Source organism: Lytechinus pictus, chromosome 12 (assembly GCF_037042905.1).
Source record: "Lytechinus pictus isolate F3 Inbred chromosome 12, Lp3.0, whole genome shotgun sequence".
Classification (NCBI taxonomy): Eukaryota; Metazoa; Echinodermata; class Echinoidea; order Temnopleuroida; family Toxopneustidae; genus Lytechinus; species Lytechinus pictus.
Genome location: NC_087256.1, coordinates 18,172,690 through 18,193,922, shown reverse-complemented (window position 1 = coordinate 18,193,922; position 21,233 = coordinate 18,172,690). Strand labels below are relative to the sequence as shown.

General features: G+C 36.6%; 1 protein-coding gene across 1 annotated transcript; it reads right to left on the bottom strand.

The window, feature by feature from the left end:
- Positions 1-11,301: 11,301 nt before the first annotated feature.
- LOC129273630 (RING finger protein 145-like) lies at positions 11,302-20,832 on the bottom strand. The gene is made up of 2 exons (XM_054910695.2): positions 20,195-20,832; positions 11,302-15,666 (listed from the first exon to the last, which is right to left on the bottom strand). The coding sequence occupies exons 1-2, from the start codon at positions 20,385-20,387 to the stop codon at positions 13,778-13,780; spliced, it is 2,082 nt and encodes a 693-aa protein (XP_054766670.2). The 5' UTR covers positions 20,388-20,832; the 3' UTR covers positions 11,302-13,777.
- Positions 20,833-21,233: the final 401 nt, after the last annotated feature.

The window sequence follows — 21,233 nt, the reverse complement described above, 5'->3', positions numbered from 1 at the left end:
AATGTTTGTTGACAAGTCACCCACACTATTTATAAACATACAAGTAGATGCAGATATGCCTCAGCAGGGTTTGTTGATGTATAGCTAGGGAATGCCCCTGGCTAGCTCATTGAATCTTAATGAGCTGCCTCAATTCACTCTCTACACTCTACACCCCCCCCTCCCCTCAATCTCTGAATTTTTGTATTTTCCTCTTTCTCTCCACCTCTGTATCCCCACTTTTATTTTGATATATATTTATTCACGACCACCCTGAAATCATACTATCACTATTTTATTTTTCTCTGAGAAATATCAAAGAAAATGATGATGGTATACACTACTGAAGGTGCCAAATCATGAAAAATGTGCCCCTCAAAATATGAAAGGGTCATTTCTGGAGAAAAGGGTGCCCATTATTAGTTGGTTTACTTTTTGAAAAAAATTATGAGAAATGTGGTATTGTGCAATCTTGCCATATCAGGATGAAGAGTTCTTAATTATCAAATTGAGTACTCTATTTCTTGAGGTTTAGAAATATGTTATATCTCATCTCCTGTGTTTTAGGATATTGGAAGTATTCTCCCCCTTTCCACGTCTTAGAACACTGAATAAAATCTAAATTTAGATATCCTCTGCTTATGACCATTATTTAAACCACAGTATTCTCAACGAGAAATGTCTAAATCATCCCTCTTCAATCATTTATCACCATGACAACTGTATCTCTGTACTCCACAAGTACCACAAATTGTACATTTCATGAAATAAAAACCATCTCTACATGTAGCTATTAAACATCAAGGATTTCCTTGAGTGCTTATTTAAATAACATTCTTCACAAAAACACCCTTTTCCTGCAGGGCTTATCCAGGATTGATAAAATATGGGGTACAAAATTATTTTCAGTTTGAATCATCCAACAAGTAATTTTTTTTTTGCTTAATTGGAAGCAATCGCTCCCCGAAAAGATGAAAATAAAAAAGGGATCTCTTCATAGAAATGGGGCACTTCTTGTGAGTGCACAATATGAGACAATTATGGGCAAAAGGGGGACACATGCCCTAACCCCCCCCCCCCCCATGGATACACCACAGCCATTTTCCCATCTCATCTGCAGACTTCACAGGTAATAATGATGGTTGCTTAGCAACAGGTTATGGAATGACTGAAGGCCTCATCAATCTCACTTTGCCAATCTGGATTTTTCATCATCTAACCATTACTATCTTCACAAGGATGCATTCACACCACTCCAATCAGAAAAAAAAAGTATATACCTCATTCAGGCCATCACCCATGCCCCATCTTACAGAGGGCCCGGTACCAGACATAATATTCAAACTCAAATTATGATTGAACTAAATTTGTGTAGTCGAGAGATAGGAATTTTAGATTGATGACCATCTAAATTTTATTGAATCGATCCAAACTCCTTATCATACTGGGAATTCCTTTTGCACCTTCACACCTGCCTGGGTAAAGTTTTCTTGTGAGCTTGCATCAAGACTGTCTTCTGCATTGACATGGCAAATTGTGCCATTCTTCATTTGCCTAGCATTAAAAGTGCTCCTTTACATATATGCTTTTACATTTCAATTTCTATGCCATCTGGGAGAAATCCATATTAAAAAGCACCTTCTTATCAACAGGTATTTTCATTTGGGGGATATTACCAATATGTTCCATTTATAAACTGGCAAGACACCAAGTTATCCAACATTTATTTGATGATTTGGGTAGAATTCTTGGTAAAAAAAAAAAACTTGGTATTTTGTCTGATTTAGGGGTTATGAATGCATCCACTGTCTGGCATACAAAGGAGGGCTTCTTCAAACCAGCCACCATCAGGACCAATTGGTATAAATGCATTAGTTAGGAATTGATCATATTCAGATTAAATGGTGCAAATATTCCATGAAATGTACCTCTGCCTTGTAACATTATAACATAAATTGTCCAATTCTTTGTAGTGTATTAAGCTGATAGTAAATTATATGTAGTTAAACCAAGGAGATATCTCCTTGGTTAAACATCAATTTTAACTATTGATTACAAGGGCTTCAGTTGGGGCATTCCTCCCATATTGGGCATGTAGTGTAGTGTAGTGTAGGGAGCGCATACATTCGTAATTCCGAAGCTTCGTTATTCCCAAGGTTCGGATATTCCGAAGGTTCGTAATTCCGAAGGTTCGTTAGTCCGAAAACGAAGTGAGGTTCGTAATTCCGAAGGTTCGTTAATCCGAAAACGAAATGAGGTCCGTATTTCCGAAGGTTCGTTAGTCCGAAAACGAAACGATTAACGAATCTTATTTCGTTTTCGGACTAACGAACCTTCGGAACAACGAACCTTATTTCGTTTTCGGATAAACGAACCATCAGAACAACGAACCTTATTTCGTTTTCGGATTAACAAACCTTCGGAACATCGAATCTTATTTCTTTTTCGGATTATCGAACCTTCAGAAAAACGAAGCTTCGGAATAACGCCACAAATGTTCGGATTAACGAACATCGAGGTATATGCAATTTATGTGTTTTGGAATTACGAACCATCGGATTAAAGAACCTTCGGAATTACGAACCTTCGGAATTACGAAGTGTAACCGTAGGGAGAACAGCAGACCCACCCACTCCCATTCCCATCCTCTTGATCCTACACACTGACAGAAAATATACATGTAACTATTATTCAATATTTTGTGATCAGGAGAGCATTTCATCAGTATTTGTAGTTCAACAAGTTGCCAGGGCCCTGTCTTACAAAGAGTTACAATTGATCCAATCAATCTCAACTGTATAGAAATCCATCCATACCACAATTTTTTCTACAGGAAATTTGCACAATCTCCTTAGTAAACAAAGAGAATCACACTGAATCTTCAAGAGAACGATGAAAGTATGAATACATAATCAGTTGGAAAATATTTTGAACAAACGTGCATAATAGATGTTGACGTTGCTGACCATCCATAGTTGTGATTGATTGGATTAATTGTAACTCTCTGTAAGACGGGGCCCAGATCTGACACTTTTCCTTGATTTTGATTAGCTTAGAAGCACAGCTGAGCTCCTGAGGTAACTGTTGGACAAAAGTTGTTGGATGAAACATCTGACAAAGTCCTTTAATGAAACGTTCCCGGGGGACACACGCCCCCTCCGCTCGCACCCCCAACACACAAACATACTCTTTCTCCGTAGATTTCAAGATTTTTCAAAAGAACCAAACATCTAAAGTGAACCACAATTATCCAATTATTTAGTCTCACAAGGTTTGTACACAAGCAAAAGTGAAACATTTTATTGCAATTAAATCAATTTCAAAACACAACTTCAAATGCACTGAATTAAAGGTAATCATGATTGAGTTGTACATACAGAGTGCAATCGTTGAATATTACAGATAATAACAATCATTTCATACATAGAGATGTCAAAACCATCTCTACACTGAAAACTAAGCATTTGATATATTTCAAATTTCATCAGCAAAAAATCAATAATGCTTTGTTGACTAGACGGAACCATGCATTCAAAGTTCTCTTCATTCTTTCCCAAATATTTACTAAATACCTGTCCTAATATGATATTTTCACCCAATTTCATTTGAATTTGGTGGCAAGTGTACAGATAACAGTGAGTATATTGTGACAATTTGATGATCGGATTGATCAATGTCCTGTTTCATTAGAGTGGCATTTCACAAGCTGAAGCTTTATATTAAGCAACTGAAATCCGGAAATTTGATTGGCCAACTTCAAATTTGTCATCCAGTGACAGGTTTCATGAAACAGGGCCTAATAATGAGTGGTGCTAAACGAGCAGAATTTATATGAATACAACACTATTCTTCTTTATCTTTGACGACAAAATGAGGTGTAAAATACATAGAACACGTAAAGGAGAATGAAACCCTTGAAACCAGCTGATTCCATATCAAAGAGAAAAATCAAAGAAACATATTGTTGAAAGTTTGAGGAAGATTGAATGAATAATAAGAAAGTTATGAGCATTTGAATATTGAGATCACTAATGCCATGTAGATCCTCCTATTGGCAATGCGACCAAGATCTGTGATGTCACACACGTACAACTCCCTCATTACTTTAGTACTTATTTCACTTAAATTCTCACTTTTATAGAGTCTATCACAAGGTGAGGTGTTCTCTTTATGAGAGGACAAGTACAGAGGTTTCACAACACTATATCATTGATGAATCGTTTGTCATATGATTAGAATGAGCAAAAAGAGATGTTTTGGGGTATATTTTCAGTGTCCAAAAGGGGAGAGTTGTTCATCTGTGACATCATAGATATTGGTCGCATTGCCAATGGGAGGATCTCCATAGCATTAGTGATCTCGACATTCAAATGCTCATAACTCTTCTATTGCTAGTCCTATTTTACTCAAAATTTTGTTGATCTTATTCTTTGATTTTTCTGCTTTCACAAAAGCTAACTTGCTCCAAGAGTTTCATTCTCCTTTAATACAATCAGAAATTTATAACATAAAGCTTAGTGATTGATCGTGTGACTGATTTTACGATTAATCATACACAATAATGAATGCAATCAATTGTATAAATCAGCCTATGATCAATAGCAACACTTTATATAACAGGGTCTGGGCACCGTCTTACAAAGAGTTACAATTAATCCAATCATCGTAACTCTATGAAAATCCATCAGTGTCATAATTTTTTCTACAGGAAATTTGCAAAATGTCCGTTGTAAACAAATGAGATCACACCAAATTGTCAAGATATCAGTGAATTTATGGATATACATTCATATCTAGATTTTTCTTAAAATAAACATGCATTTTATATATTGACTTTGCTGGCTTTCCGTAGTTGTGATTGATTGGATCAATTGCATTTCTTTGTAAGCCCGTGCCCTGGTTTGATCATCATTAATACATGCTCTTTGGAGTTCCTTTTAAGCCAAGCTTTCAAACTTAAATACATTTTTACACTTTAATTGCACGAACAAAAAGAAATAAATTATTTTGAAAAGCTTTTTTAATTGCTCTGTCTACATGTACAATGAGTATGTTGTGATAGCACTACATTGATGTACAGTCTGCTGTCTTCACTATCAACATTAAGTAAATACAATCTATATCACCTCAAACAATAGATAATATAATATAGGTAAATATAATCACTTATTGTCTAATGATCAAAGGAGGGCATTTGAAAATAAAATGTGAGATACAACCTGTTTCTCACCAAACTGCAGTAGAAGGAGGCGCTACATGTACAATAAAGGACATGGTAACTAATGTACATGAATACTTATTTTAAAAAGGTAATAAATCCACTTTTACAACTTTGATTTGAGATGATGAAGATTAACACACTGGTTGTGTGTGTACATACACTGTATGTGTGGAAAATGCCACATATTGTTTGTTGTGAAAGTGCATTTAAGATTTTTTTAAATCTACATACACAAACAAGACATTGGGTGTCCTACATCTTGAATTCCTAACAGGATTGAAAACAAACAATTGAATGAAAAACTCAGCCAGTTAAACTTCAAAGCCTTTAATAACCAGATGCCAAAATATATCAAAGATAGCCTTGCTTCCCATAGACCAACTCGCCCTAATCTCCGTTCATCTAAAGACCCACATTTGCTTGCCATACCCAAAACTCGTACAAAAACAGGTGATCGCACATTTAGTGTTACTGCTTCTAAAGAATGGAACAACATCCCCACTTTCATTAAATCATCAAACTCTTCAGATCAATTTAAGAAACTTCTAAAAACATACCTCTTTTCCGATTAATTTCTTTTGCGTGTATTTGTATTGTAATTAATATGTACTTTTGTTTTAAATCGTTTGTAAACGCTGTGATATAGTTAACTATGGAGAGCGTACTAAATGCTAGTTATTATTATTATTAATGCAACAAAGACGCGTTATGTCGTGTCCAAGCATGTACCTCAAGATTCTGTTCAAGGATTCCATGTATACATACTGTACACAATGTTGTAGACTTCCAAAGTTCAGGTTTAAAGAACCATGGATAAAATGAAGTGGAAGAGGAGAACTACTAATGTAGGGAGACAATGACAATGAAGGGAGGGTGAGGAGGAAAGATTCAAAGGAAGAGGAGGGGGGCACGGAATAAAAGAGAGGAAGGAAAATAGGGGGAGAAAGAAAGGGAGGGGGAAACGAGGAAAGAATAGGGAGGAGATGGGGAGAGGGAGGAGGGGAGAGGGAGGAGAGAGGGGGAAGAAAAGGGAGGAGATAAGGAGAAGGAAGAAGACAAAGAGGGGAAGAATAATTTAAAAAGAGGCAGACTTGACCATTAAATATTTTCTTTTGTACAATCCAGAATCGAAATACAAAGGTTGTTGATATGAAACCCTGTCATTATCTTCCTACTAAAGGGTCATTACACTTTGTGGATATAAGTAGATAACAATGTGATTAAACAATCATTAATTATCAACATATCTATAAATGCTAACAACCGTCTACAATGGTATGAAGGTTTTAAAGGAGACCTGTGCATAAACTGATGTATATGTATATATAGAAATTCTCAAAGTACATGTAAAAGTTGAAGAATATTAATGGAAACCATTCTCACTGAGAATGACTAAGAATGATCATAGGTCATTCAAACTTGAATGACAAACCTGTTTCAAATTGTTCAGAGAAAGATTCTATATTAAGAGTTGTTGTTTCCTCAGCTAAATGAGCTAATATCAATTTTACAATTCATTTTAAGATGATGTTAACACCTCCATGTCAAACTATTTTTCCTTTGTATGAATGGAACTAGCAGACAAGGATATTCCTCGTCTATGGATGCACGTAAAATGGTATTAGAAGATGCTTGAGCTCTCAAGCGTAAACTGTAATGACACACTTGCATGTCTTTAAACATAAATATGCACAATATAATGTGTTTGTAAATGTATAAGAAGCGGTGCAGTAAAAAATATCAAACATTCACAGCTGAGCAGCTTAGGAGAAATGATTGAATATTTTCAAGCCAAATTGTTGTCTCTAAAAAAATTTGAAGAATTAACAGACTTAACTATGGCAGAGTTGCCAATATTTCTATGCAAGTATTGCATGGCCTGTCTCTAACTTCCTAAAACTGCAACTGTGGTGCAATACCCAGGTATCTCTTGGTACCCAGGGGCCGGGACGACTACTATTGACATTAGGGCCGTCTGCACCATCCAGAGTTTTCAAATTAGCGCGCTATTTCTGATCCGGCAAATTATCCCGATCTGAACAATCTCGAGATTATTTGCAATGGAGACGCAGTTATTGCGCTAGTTCGTAGGATTAATCTCGAGATTGCAATCCCAAGTCAACTTGGGATTATTTGCAAAATAGCACGCTATTTTACAAATTATCGCGCTAATTCGTAGGTGCAGACGTAATCGGGATTATTTATTCATGGCGTCAGACCATATTGCATCGATGCCTCGCTTGAGCAGGAATCGCTCTTCTTGCGATGGTGGAGACGGGGTTTCTGGAATCTCGAGATTAATCGCGAAGAGGGCCGATCGGGCAAAAATCTCATAAAGCGCTTCACAGATTTATTACCCTATTAATCAGATTCTGTCTTGCACACATTATATTCCCTTTCTCCACTCCCTGGGGAATATCCAAATATTCCAACATTTGACACCTGGGTGGAGAGTGGCAAAGTGTGGATTAGTGCAAATTGCCTGATAATGCAAGGCTGCACAAGAGTCAGAACCACTAATACGCTAAATAACGCTTCCACCGTGCGGCTCTTGATAATGAAAACACACCCATGGTTTGTCTCCGCTACATATCCTGCCGTTTATATACCACTTCACAGCTGACACTTCACAGATGTACGGGAGCTGCCTCATCTGGTTAACTCATCTCATCCAATTACATTGCTCAGCTAATAGAGACAAATGGCTAAAACAAATATCATTGATTATTTCTCAGCAAAGCTCTGATCACTTGCCTCAACTGACCCAATTATGAAGTGTCACCCAGTTGGATGTACAGTACATGTTTAATAAGGACAATCACATGTGTACAGTCAAATGAGATAGAGTGATATCTCCTTGGTACAATTGAGCCTTGAAGTTAAACGGGAAGTTCACCCTGACAAACTTTATTATAAAAACAGCAAAAAAAAAATTAACAAAAACATTGGTGAATGTTTGAAGAAAATCCATCAAAGCTATAAAAAAATATTGATTTTTTAATTTATGACATCACATAAGAGCAGCTTTCCATGAATCATATATTTAAAAAATCAAGTGTCATTTTCTCAGAAAAATGAAAAATTATGGGGTCTATTGTACCTTCAGTGTATCAATACTACATGTATTAACAGTAACAGTATCATGAACCAAAAAAAGATTTGAAATTTAATCTATATGCATTTTATATGTTTATATGACATAACATATGGGACAGCTGCTCACATATATGATGTCACTAATCAAAACCTTGAAACTCAAATAACTTTCTAAATCTTGAATAGATTCTCCTCAAACCTCCACCAATATTTAAAAAAAAAAAATTTCTTGTATTTTTAGAGTAAACATTTCGTTAGGGTTAACTTCCCCTTTAAGGTACTGAGTCACACCTGGTCCCTGTTGCATAAAAATTACTATTATGGTAACTTTGCTATCCAATGGTAACTACCATGGCAACAATGCTCATCAGCTGATCAAAATCAAGGAATCAATCAAAGTTTACAACTGGCTGACAAAGTTAGCATAATTATAGTATAGATTATGCAACAGGTCCCATGTTATGCCAATGTGTGGCCAGTCCTTTTCTAAATCCTATTTCACTGATGATTCCATTCTTGATATATGTTTAACGACACAAGTTTTTAAGAAATGTCGGAAGAATTCTCGGTAGTAAGAAATAGTAAAGGAAATGGCTAGATATACATGTAGCCTACAAGTATGACCGTCAGCATACACTGGCTAAAACAATCAAGTGTGTCAGCCTCTTTTCTACAAAACAATCTAAAATCTTGAATGCTGTTTAGTTTATAAACTGTTTACACAAAGTAGGTACAATATTCCCAACACTAAACAGTAATCAAAACAAGAATATAATACAGAATATACAATTTTGTACTGATTCAAAATTTGTAATTGGTGGTGGCAGTGGTTAGGGGAGAGATACTGTACATGTGTATGTACATGTACTGGTCCTTATTCTGAACTCTGGTACATATACCATGGACCTACATGTAGGTACATGCTAAAACCATGGTCTGAATCCGTGGTTTACATGAAGCTACGTGTATGGATAGCCACATTGATCTTGATGTTCAATGCATCAGCACATTTTATTCTCTCAGCAACTGAAAATTCTCTCTGGCAATAACAATGCAATACTATTTTTCTTCATATTTAAAGCAGAAAAAAAATAGTCATAGATTTGAGAAAGACACATTTTAAATAGGGTGTAACAGCTGGACGTTAGGACGTTTTTGCCAGCATGCTGACCCACTGTACTGTATGTATGGCATGCTGCTCGGTCATTAATCAAATTTCTTGATGTACCCAAGAAATTATTAGTGAAATTAACAGATAAATTTTAACGAATGGCAATTCTTGATATAAAGAATTCTATTCATTGATATTCAGCATCAAGAATTGTACTTATATCAATTTGAATTCATCAAGATACTCCTTCCTGATATCAAGAAATCATCTAAACTAATTTGTTAGTTAAACTAACAAATGGAAATTCTTGATATCAAAGATTTACCAAGAAATAGGATTAAATGATGAAATGGCTTGCAATGTACATGCATACATCAGTTACGTTCAAATGTGACAACCTCTCAAAGGCTTGATGGCTTTTATGCTTTTGGCTCCAGTTTATAGCAAAGATCTCTAAAACCAGAATTTAAAATATGGGCCATTGTAATCACGAATGACTTTTCTTTTGAGAGCTTTTTTTGACCAATGACTATTCATTTCAATACCTATCCATGCTCTTATCCATTCAAAGTCCTAAAATAAAACAAATTAAGGTGAATTTGACAGCTAGTTTGAAGTACATAAAAGTTCGTCGACATGACAGAAATTTTGACAGCGGAAATGAACAAAACAAATATTAATATGACCGTTACATTAGGCTAATTTACACTTAAACCATACATGTATGCCACTACATCAAGTGCTCTTTAGTCCTCCCCAATATGATTGTGCATACTCGTTACTTGTGATGGGCAATGAAGTGCTGCAGCAGCTGCACGCATCTTTTTTTTAAAAATAATAATACCTGATGACCTTGAAAGCATGAAATAACATTGTATACAGTGTACGCAAAGTTGAATTTGGTATCAAATGTTATCAAGGGTCATCTTCAAATTGGAAAACTGAACAATATAGGTCTGTGGATAATCAGTCTGAATTAAATGTATAGGCCTACACAAATTCTATTACACTCTCCTTTTTTAAATACATGTACATAAAGGCTCTACATACATGTAGGCCTACTACATGTAGCCCAACATGCAAATGTCAACAGTACTATTATACAGTAAAATGAATCAGGACCAATGCATGTACAAAGTACATGATATACATGTACATAATCTTATTTCTCAACAAAAATATACATGTATGATTTGTTAAATACATGTACGAACATAAAAAAAAAATTTGCACAATAAAACCAACCCCATGTTCAGACCAAAGCGATATGTTACTTTATAGGCAAGGCTCCACACTAACTCTTTATCTTGGTGGCCCGATCGGTCCACCAAAATCATAAATTTCATATTCTTGGTGGCCCAAAAAGCAAATTTGGTGGCACTACAACAATAGAGAACATTACAATTTATCAAAACTTTGGTAGCCTGACTGGGCCACCAATTGCAGGCTTTTAAAGAATGTTGGTGGCCCGACTCTCATTTTTGGTTGCCCCGGGCCACTGCTAGTGTCGAGCCCTGTTATGGGCCAGACCAATCAAGGCTATCATCATCAATCGTTTTGGAGTCCAATTCATGACTGTACATACATGTAGCTACATGTAGCATTGATTAGCCATCACCAGGAATGAAATGTGATAATGCCACTTTAAAGTGAATGAGTGACATGCCATGAGTGATATGAACTATAATAACATAACCTACATTGTAAGCAATGTCTTCCTTCCTCATTTTCATTCTTCCTGTTATGGACCATTTTTCAAACATACCACCTCATCGATGTACACATGTTTTGCACGGGATTGCATGTGTACATTTACATCAGTGTTCTAGCTACAGACTTCTTAGTGGTGGTCGCAATTTCACAGCAAAGGCTAAGTTTTTCTTTCTTCTTTTTTGGCAGAATCACATGCAGTTGTTTTGATGCCTTTTAAAGTGAATGAACATCATTTAACTAATATTGGCATTGGCATTTCTTTGAAGATAATGCTTTAATGTTGTAAATCGTGCAAAGGAAACAAGATTAAAGATGGAAATCAATGCAAGTACAATTCTTCTCTGCACAGAGTTCTGTTTGAAAGACTTTCCGTTTGAAATTAGTGGTGGTCAGAAGTAGTGTTTATCATGAGTGGTGGTCAGAAATCATCTATATGTATACCGGTAGGGCCCCTAACACTGCGGACCACCATAGTACATGAACATTAATGCTCAGCATACATCATACCTTATGCTTGGGATACTACCCAAATATTCAAATTATGATCAGTACATACATTACATTTGCTCACCAATGACTGAACATATCACCTTTTAAATCATATTTTTCAAAAAAATAAAGCTATTTTTAATATTCTGTAAATTATACACAATGGGACATTTCAGCAAGAGAGAGCTTTACATCTTGAACATATTTTTTGAATTAATTATTTCATATCAGTTGTGGCACCTGGCAAGTGAGGCATCTTTTATTAAAGCTTTCAGATTATTAAGATCAATTTGGCATTTTTCACACATCAAAAATCAGCACAGCAGGGAAAGAAAATAATTCTGTTATGTTTCGCTTATTTTTTTTTAGAATCCCCCTCCCCCTTCAAAACAATATTTTTCAGCAACAAGCAATGAGCTACATGTAGCAGATGATCTCTAGGTTTAGGTATACCATTGCATTTATAAAATTCAAGGTGACGCAGCTCTAGGAAGTGCATTTAGATATAAGCATTTCAATTAAAATAACAAGAGTTGCTGCAGTTTGATGAGCAATGCTCATCAGACTATAAATATATCAATTCATGAATGCACAATACACTGACTACAGTGTAATGTAGAACACTGTAATTGCGATTTGTAAGCTGGAACTTGGAAGAAACCAAAATTGGGAATATTTGTTATTCAGCATTATCATCTTCAAGTCAGCCTCAATTATCTTTCAATTCAATGGCAATACATCAAATGAAATTGCATCATGTAAAATGTAGTACATGCACTTAATTTCAAGACATTGGAATTTACCAAATAGAACTTACTGCAGATTACATGGTCGACATTACTGAAACATCTACATGTACATGTACAAGTAAATATTTTTCTAAATGTATGCATGTACAGTAATAATACAATTTTTACATTTTCAAGTCATTCACAAGTACAAAATTTAACATTATACTTTATAAACATCTACACACATACATGTATGCATTACTGTATAAACGGGATCAAAGGCCATCATAATATGCATACACATACATGTACGCATAATGTTGATCATTAACCCTGTCATATCCCCATTACATAATAAATCATAATATTAATATCTACATTAAAGAAGACTTAAAGGCCAAGTCCATCCAATATCAAGAGGAATAGAGTACAATTAGACAAGCAAAATACTGACGATTTCATCAAAATTTGATACACATGTACAGGTAGAATGAGAAATATATAAGATTTTATAGTTTTGCAATTTTATCTGTACATATTTAACAGCGAAATGCATCATGGTTGATGTCGATGTGCAAGTGCTTATAATGTATGTCAAACACTATTCTTTGTGTACAATTGTACCATGTAGTAATTTTGGTACATTTCAACTACATGTACATGTATTAAAATATTTCACTTTTCTTTGTTGAACCACACATTTTTATGCTGATTTCACTGGTTCAATGAGGAGTCAGATTACATTTTTTACATTATTTGAGCCCCCCAAAAATAAATATCACATTATATGTACATGTACAATTGTACATACAATGTACAAATACATTGTGCAGACTAGTGATAACAAATATCTATAGTGTGCATGTAACATTTTGTAATGTGCTAGTGGTAGTTATATTATTTTTTCAGGAATTTGTTTCAAATCAAATTTTTGTTCAGGTGGACAAAACCTTATAAAGCTACAGAATACATATATACGAAAGCCTCTAAAATTTGATCAAATGCAGGATAATAGATATACTGGCAAGCCTAATGGACAATGGCATTTTTGCAAGAAAGCTTTTGCACTATAATTATAAAGAAAGGTCCAATCTGATGGGGTGTACTGTACTTGTTCAAATACAAGTAGATTTAGATTATTCCATTTTCAAATCATACCTGATTATATTTCATTTCCGCAAACTTTCCAATTTGAATGTGATTTGAATGGAACCTCACTTGCAATTTCAATTAGCAATTTCATCTTTAAAAAAATATTTGAACATACAGCAACTTTGTACAAAGTACATGTACAGCATATCAAGTGGTGATGCACTGAGCCTTTTAAGCTACATGTACTCTTCACACAAATATCTGCTGTTTTATTTTTCTAAAGATTTACCATCATACATTTCTCTAGAAAAAAAAGACATAAAAGAATCTGAATATTCACATTATTTAACTCACTAAAACATTAGCAGGAATGGAACTGTGCAAGCTCTTGGAGCAATTTTGGTCTTCAGGGGAAACACATGCAACACCTTTTGACATTGAGTTGGAATCTTCTCCCGAGTTAACTGTTGATACTGACCTAGATTCTGATGGGGAATCGGTGGTAGCATTTTGAGGGCATTCTTGTGAAGGCAGTACCTTGGCGCTGTCTGTAGCTGAATCAGTTATAGCTGAATCAGCATCCCCATGAGCACCCGGCTGCGAACTGTCTTGTTCCTGGTTGGTGGGCTGTTGGTCTTGACTTACGTTATCACCAGACCCGCTGGGATTGGATTCCACAATAGCACTGTGACACAACGGACACTTCTCCTGGACATAGAGCCACTTCCGCAAGCAGATACTGTGGAATAAATGCTTGCAAGGGGTGATGCACGCTGACAGCATCTCTTCATAACAGATCGGACAGAGATCTTTCCTGGAGGACAACTCTGCAGGGTCTGCCTTGGGGAGATGGCTGATCTTCCGCGATGCATTGCGACGCTTTATGAAGGTATTCCATCCCGCTTGAGCACGTTGGTACACGTTGAAGTAGGAGTGCACCACGATCACTAAACCGCCAGTGAGGTTGTAGCTGGCATTCATAGATTCCAGCCCTCCATAGCAGAGGACAAAAAGGGCCAGGAAAAACTCTAGAATATGGCACAGAGATTGGATGCTATAGATGACATCATCCAGCGATTCCCAAGGTGTTTCGTAGCGGTGATCCACCATAAAGAGGGCATAGATCAAGACTGAACCCAACGTCTGAATAGCTGTCAGCAAGCAACTTGACACAATGATTAAAAGCCACAGCTCCATGTCAAAAATAGTGAAAACCATGTAGCTCATATATAGCGGGACACACATCAAGGCGAAACTGAGGGCCAGAACTTTGACATGTTTCCCAACACTGCGATTGTTGGATGCTCCAAGAGACAACAACACAGGGTTGGTCAGTTCATGGATAGATTGGATTGTAGACGAGATCACAATAAAGAGTACAATACTGAGGAGGAGGATTTTCTCAAACTTTTTCAGGCTGAGAAGGCCTGTCTGCATTGCCAGCAACATAAGAGTCACCCCTTCTGTCCATCCTCTGTGCAGGAAATCCCTATGTTCTCTCTCACTGAATCCCTTCAGGTACACCTTGCAGAATGTAAGCACAATATACGCTGTGTAGGACACTGTGAAGCTGAGCCCAACCAGGCTCCAGGGGCTGACGCAACAATCCGCTACAGATGCAAGAAGGATCAGAACCCATTTCTCCTGCACAGCCATATGGCTTTTGTTGGCAAAGTATGAGTAGAGCTGGTACAAAAATATGGTTATCCAGAACACCAAGTATATGGCAGGCACAAAGAACCTGTTATAAAGGGCCAAAACGACACTGACAATTCCATACAACTCGATATACTCCTGCAAGGTCTGCAACCCAATGAGAGCCAGGCGGTATGGCACCAGGATGTGCCTCAGGGTAAAGACAGTGACGACTACCATACAGATGATTTCTGCAATTGCGTGCATGACCACCGCGAATGGCACTGACAGCCCGCAGGCTCGCGCAAGAAGCGGTAAAAGGTATGACGCAAAGGCCCAGATGTGCCTCGTCTTGAGAAGCTGCGAGCAAACCACGCAGATCACTGTCTGGAGACTGATGAACATGAAGAGCTGATGAATGCTGGAGGTGGTGTTGTAGATAGACTCGTGACTGGCAGGGTCAGCGTGGGCTTGTAGGGCAAGGTAGTGGCTGGAGAGATGGTGGGAGGCAAGGATCAGGATACCAACGATCATGTGGACATAGAACTTGAAGAGCATGTGCAGCGGCAAAGCATGCAACAGAAGAGCAATCAGATAACCTGTAGAGCAAAGGAATGAGAAAAAATTGGGGGAAATCATTAACTAGCCTATGGTCCCAATAATAAAAAGTTGGTATGTTTTGAAAATAAAAAATAAAAGTACCACAAATATTGGCATTTGGATTCACTGTTCTGCTTTAAAAGCCAAGTATACCTTACCATTGAAACTAGTGGATGAATAAATAGAGAAAATGAAACTACAATATGTGGAGCCAATTTATCACTTGTCGATTTCTACACATGTACTTGTGTCCAAGTGAATGGAGTTGGAATGAAATAATTGATGCGTGAGACTGAATACAGCACTGCTGTACAATCTCAATGGTGGTTCCCAATTCCATGATAACGCCAACATGATAAAGCCTTAAAGGTTCAAGTCCACCTCAGAAAAATGTTGATTTGAATCAACAGAGAAAAATCAGACAAGCATAACTCTGAAAATTTCATCCAAATCGGATGTAAAATCATAAAATTATGACATTTTAAAGTTTCGCTTATTTTTCACAAAATAGTTACTAGTATATATGCACAATTCAGTCACAAGCAAATGAGAGAATCAATGATGTCCCTCACCCACTATTTCTTTTGTTTTTTATTGTTTGAATTATACAATATTTCTATTTTTACAGATTTGACAATAAGGACCAACTTGACTGACTATATAATGTTAAACAAGGGTAATTCCACATGTTCAGGGAGAAATAAAACTTTGTTTCACAGGACAATGAGGAGAGAATTGGAGTATTTCATATTTATAATAATAAAATACATAAGAAAATGTGAGTGAGTGATGTCATCAGTTCCCTCATTTGCACACCGACCGGGATGTGCATATAAACTATAGTGTGAAATTATTAAAGTGAAAATTTAAAATGTCATAACTCGCATTTTAGATCCGATTTTGATGAAATTTTCAGTGTTATGCTTGTTGTATTTTTCTTCCTTTATTCAAATCAACTTTTTGTTGGGGTGGACTTGTCCTTATTACTCTTTGTGCGCTGGGCCAAGAAACCCTCTGTGCTTAATTTTTTTCAGGGAGGGAAACAATGCATTGTTTGCTTGAGCGTGAATTTATAGATAATCATGTATTAAATTTTAGTATTTGTTAAATAATAATTTTTATCTATAAATTGTTCTTCAAAACGGCATTTTGTAACATCGCTAATCAAAGGTACGTCATAACAAAGCAGTTCAAGGGTCAGACCTATTGTATTTGCTTTATTGACAAACGGATCGAGGGATCTACACGAGATCGGTCTGGTAAGAAACCTTAAATTTTTCACCTTTTCATTAACCAAGTTTTAATGCGTATGAAGGTGTAAAAATAAATATAATCAATAACATTTACGTGATATTTATCTTAAAAGATGGATTTTCTAGGGAAATCCATCTTTGTTTTGATGTGTCTCTTATACATATATGGCAGGCGGTTCAAGGCTCCATGATGAAGAAGTATATGTCAAAATATTAAAAAATATCATCATGGAGTCCTCAACTTGACTCAAGGCTATGTCAGAACAGTGTCAACATGATTAAGTTAAAGCGACCTTTCATTGACAAATCATGGGGAAATCAAGGCTTATCTCAGAACAGAGAAGGGATTCAAGTCTTTCACTCGGCTGCATGCATGCCTGGGGTGTTATGTAATAGGCGCCGGCATATATGTATGAGAGCAATAGTTAGTAGACTAACCAACCAGAAGTCCCGGGGGGCCACTTCCATTGACGAGTGGATACCATGCGCGACCACGGGGTCTCGAAAAGCACCCTAAACACGTATTTTCCATATTCTGAAAATGCACCCCTTAACAAGTATTGGCGTGTGAAACCTTACCCTTAACAAGTATTGGAAACAAAACGTATACTCTTGACAAGTATTCCCTGTAAATTAACCCCTAAACAAGTACAGCGATATGTCACAGGTCCGTCGGTCGTCGGGTTTACCTTTACACATCATTTAGTTTAGTATACGGCCCCACCTTCCACACCTCGCGCAAATCGGACTCTAAACACATAGTGTTAGGGCAAAAAGGACATCCTTTATAAAACATTTAATTTTGCTTTATCATCCCCGCAAATTTGACCCTAAACACGTAGCTTTCCTAGCGAAATAGATACTTTTTTCATTATTTTTGTGTTTTTGACACCTTTATCACGTTACATACGTAACGTGCCCTATCTTGAAAAAGACATCCTTTTTACATGTTTTTTGGGTCGCGCATGGTATCCACTCGTCAACGTAAGTGGCCCTCCCGGGCCAGAAGTAAACTGCATGTTTTCACTTTGAAACATGTAACTTCACAGAGGTTATTTATTTTGGTTTAGCAATCTAGAGACCTGCTATGAGTCTAAGAATTGGGAGCCCATGTTGGGGTTGTTGGTAACTGGAACTGCGATGATCCGAAGTAAATAACCATCACAAGTTCGGTCAAATTCGTGCTGTCCGAACTTTTATCTCATTAGTCCGACGGGCGCTCATGACGGACGGATTATATTATGCAAGTCAATTGGCCTTTTGCAAATTTCGTATTGATTCAATTTCCCCATGATTTGTCAGTGGCTGGGGCCTGTTGCATGACGAGATGAGCGATACGTAGGAACGTCCTAGGACCATTCTTCCGAGATAGGAAGATTGGCGACAAATCAGCGCTTTCCTTTTCACAAAGGCAATTTTGTCTTCCAAGTCCGCGACATCGTTTGATATTGATAGTATCGGAAAAATATTTAGTCTTCATCGTCACCTGAACCTTTTATTTCTGAATGACGACTTTACATAAAATCCGATATTTCAATAAAAGGAGATCAAATAATGTTTTATTTATTACTGCATGTAGAATTGATGTATGGAGCTTACTTTATGAGGTTAAAAGAGAAAAAACTTTAAGGATTCACAAACATAACTAAATAAAATCGAAATTTTCATTATTTCCCTTATTTAGAACACGGTGTCTTTTTAGAGACACCTTTTATTGATATTTTAACGAAAGAGACCCTTGTCCGACATAAAAATTGATTTAACTAAGTAATTTCGACATTTATGAGTTCAATATTCTGTATTTTTATAGAATACTTGTATATAATGATAATTTTGCAAATTATGCGTTATTATGTTATTTGTTGAGGTAAATATAGGGTTTGAATGGAGTAAACAAAATCAACAGTGTCTGATTGTATGAGACTAAAAAGGAAAATATGAGAGGCTGCGTGTGAAAAATCTAATTTATTTATTTTATTTGTCAGATATAACGCAAGAAATACAAATGTGAGTGTTTAGAGTATAAACATACCTCAGTTGCATTATGAGTAACAGAAGAAAATGAAAATATGAAAATTGCTGCAAACATGTCCAAGTGGATAAAGTAGTACTTTGCAATAATAATTAAAACATAGAAAAAGGTGTGAATCAATCTGCAATGGAAAAATACTTTTACAGAAATAATGCTAAATATGACAACGATCATAAACGCTGGTCATATTTAAAGATGATCACTTAATTTATGGAAGTTTATATAAGAATATAAGGTTTAAGAAATAACATAAAAGATTTAAAATGCGCCTCTTCGTATGGACTTTCCATAATCTTTTCTTTAATGAACTTATCTTCATTTGTAATGATTGTGATGGATTCGTAAGCTATAGGCTTAATCTGTATCTTAAATTCAATATTAGCTGCAGGTTTTTTGTTTTGTTTCACTGTTTCAAATCCAACAATTAATTTTCATTGATTAAAATAAATCTCAGCAAAAAAAAATAATTATAATGAAAATAAAATAAAAATAAATAAATGATTTAGCATGTTTAACATCTTAGTTTTGTTTGTCTTGTTTTTTTTTGCTGAATGTTATTGAACACGTTTTTTACCTTACATAATTTCTTTTAAAGAAATTTGATGTTTATCTTTAATGAGAAAGCATGACTGGGGTCGGCTAAAGAGATATAGTGCCGCCCATTTCAAGTATTTCAAGTTTATTTTTTTAATAGAAAAGGGGTGGGGATAAGACGGAGGGAGAATAGAAGAAAACATATTATTTAAAAAAATATTTGGCCCTATACATTACCCCCGGGAATAATACATGTACCCCGGAGAAGTTAAAATGACATCCGTTTTTGGTCGTCCTGCCGTGCAAAAAGACGACCTGAAATTGATGACAACTATAGCCCCCATATAAAACATAACTTGGCGCCATCCCAGATAAAATGCATCAGAGTGCAACAAAAAAAAATGTTTAGAGGTGATATGTCAGTGTGGCTTGCCGTAAATGCATTTTCTCTCAATGCCGACGGTGGCGGGCAGTGTGCAAAGAAGATCATGCCTACGTAGGACATGTCTGTAGGTGTCTTTCCAAGGACCATTCTTCGTATCGCCCAAATCGGCTTTGTGAAACAGTTGAGCGATATCTCGTTCTTACGTAGAATGGTTCTACGAAAGACCCTTTCCTGCAACAGGCCCCTGGGCCCTTTAACATGGTCAAGGGAAATCATCTTCCAAATTAAAATACCATCATGATGGTAATTGAGAATATTCTTACCAACATATTGAGCACCAAGAGTTAATTTCTCAGGTGCAACTCCAAGCTTTTCCACCACTTCATTGTTCAGCACATCGCTATCTTCAATCAGTTTTTTAGCCCTCGAATGGTAAAGAGATTCCAGAATAAAAACACTCGGGAGGCGAAGAACAACATTGGAAAAACGAAGAAGATTAGGTTTGCCGAGATCCATGTTGGTTATTTAAGTGTTATCTTGTCCTAGAAACGTAATAAGTTCGATTTTGAGTAGAGAGTGGAATTAAGAAATGGCACATGCTGAGAGTGAGAACACCAGCATCGCGACGGGATTAGCAGGGCGTGTGCATTCACCTTGCCCGTTGCTTCGGCCGGGCAGAGACTGGTTTGGACGTTTGGTTTCTTGTCTCACTGGAGGAGTTGTCCGACGAAGCCGAAGGTCGAAGTTCAGTAAACTAAAACTACGGTCACTCTGATTCGGCCGATCACTACTTGATTCACTTGAAAATTATACAGAAGCGAGTTAATACAAAACCTCTGAATTTCAGGAAGTTTCTTTGCGTGGAATCAATTAATGCACCAAATGACTTCTTTTATTACACCTCCTCTCCATCACGAAAATTGACAATCTTGAGATGACAAATAGGTAGGCACTTATGATCCAAGTTTGAAAGGAGACTCGTAAAATGACGTCAGTCTCGCCGATGAATATTCATTAGATCGTGGTCGTGCGTGTTCAATACACACTGCGTGCAGGCATGCAGATAGTTATATGCGAGGAACTTTGGCTCCAGAGACAAGTTGTCAAATAACGTGTGTGTGTGTGTGTGCGTGTGTGTACCATCGGCTGGTAGTATGCCATGCTGTCTAAGACTTCAAACGCGTCGGAGAGAGTGCATGGCAATTCGGTAAAACGAAGTTTCCCATATAAAGAGATAATAAAATAACACTATGTACAGTACGCCCGGGGGGGCCACTTATATTGACGAGTGGATACCATGCGCGACCAAAAAAAACGCGTAAAAAGGATGTCTTTTTCAAGAGAGGGCACGTTACCTACGTA

Bases quoted from the DNA above. Each gene is read 5' to 3' on its own strand.
- LOC129273630 (XM_054910695.2), bottom strand. From the start codon at position 20,387: ATGGATCTCGGCAAACCTAATCTTCTTCGTTTTTCCAATGTTGTTCTT. The intron at 15,667-20,194 runs GTAAGAATATTC...TTTGCTCTACAG, and splicing joins TCTTGGTGCTCAATATGTTG to GTTATCTGATTGCTCTTCTG.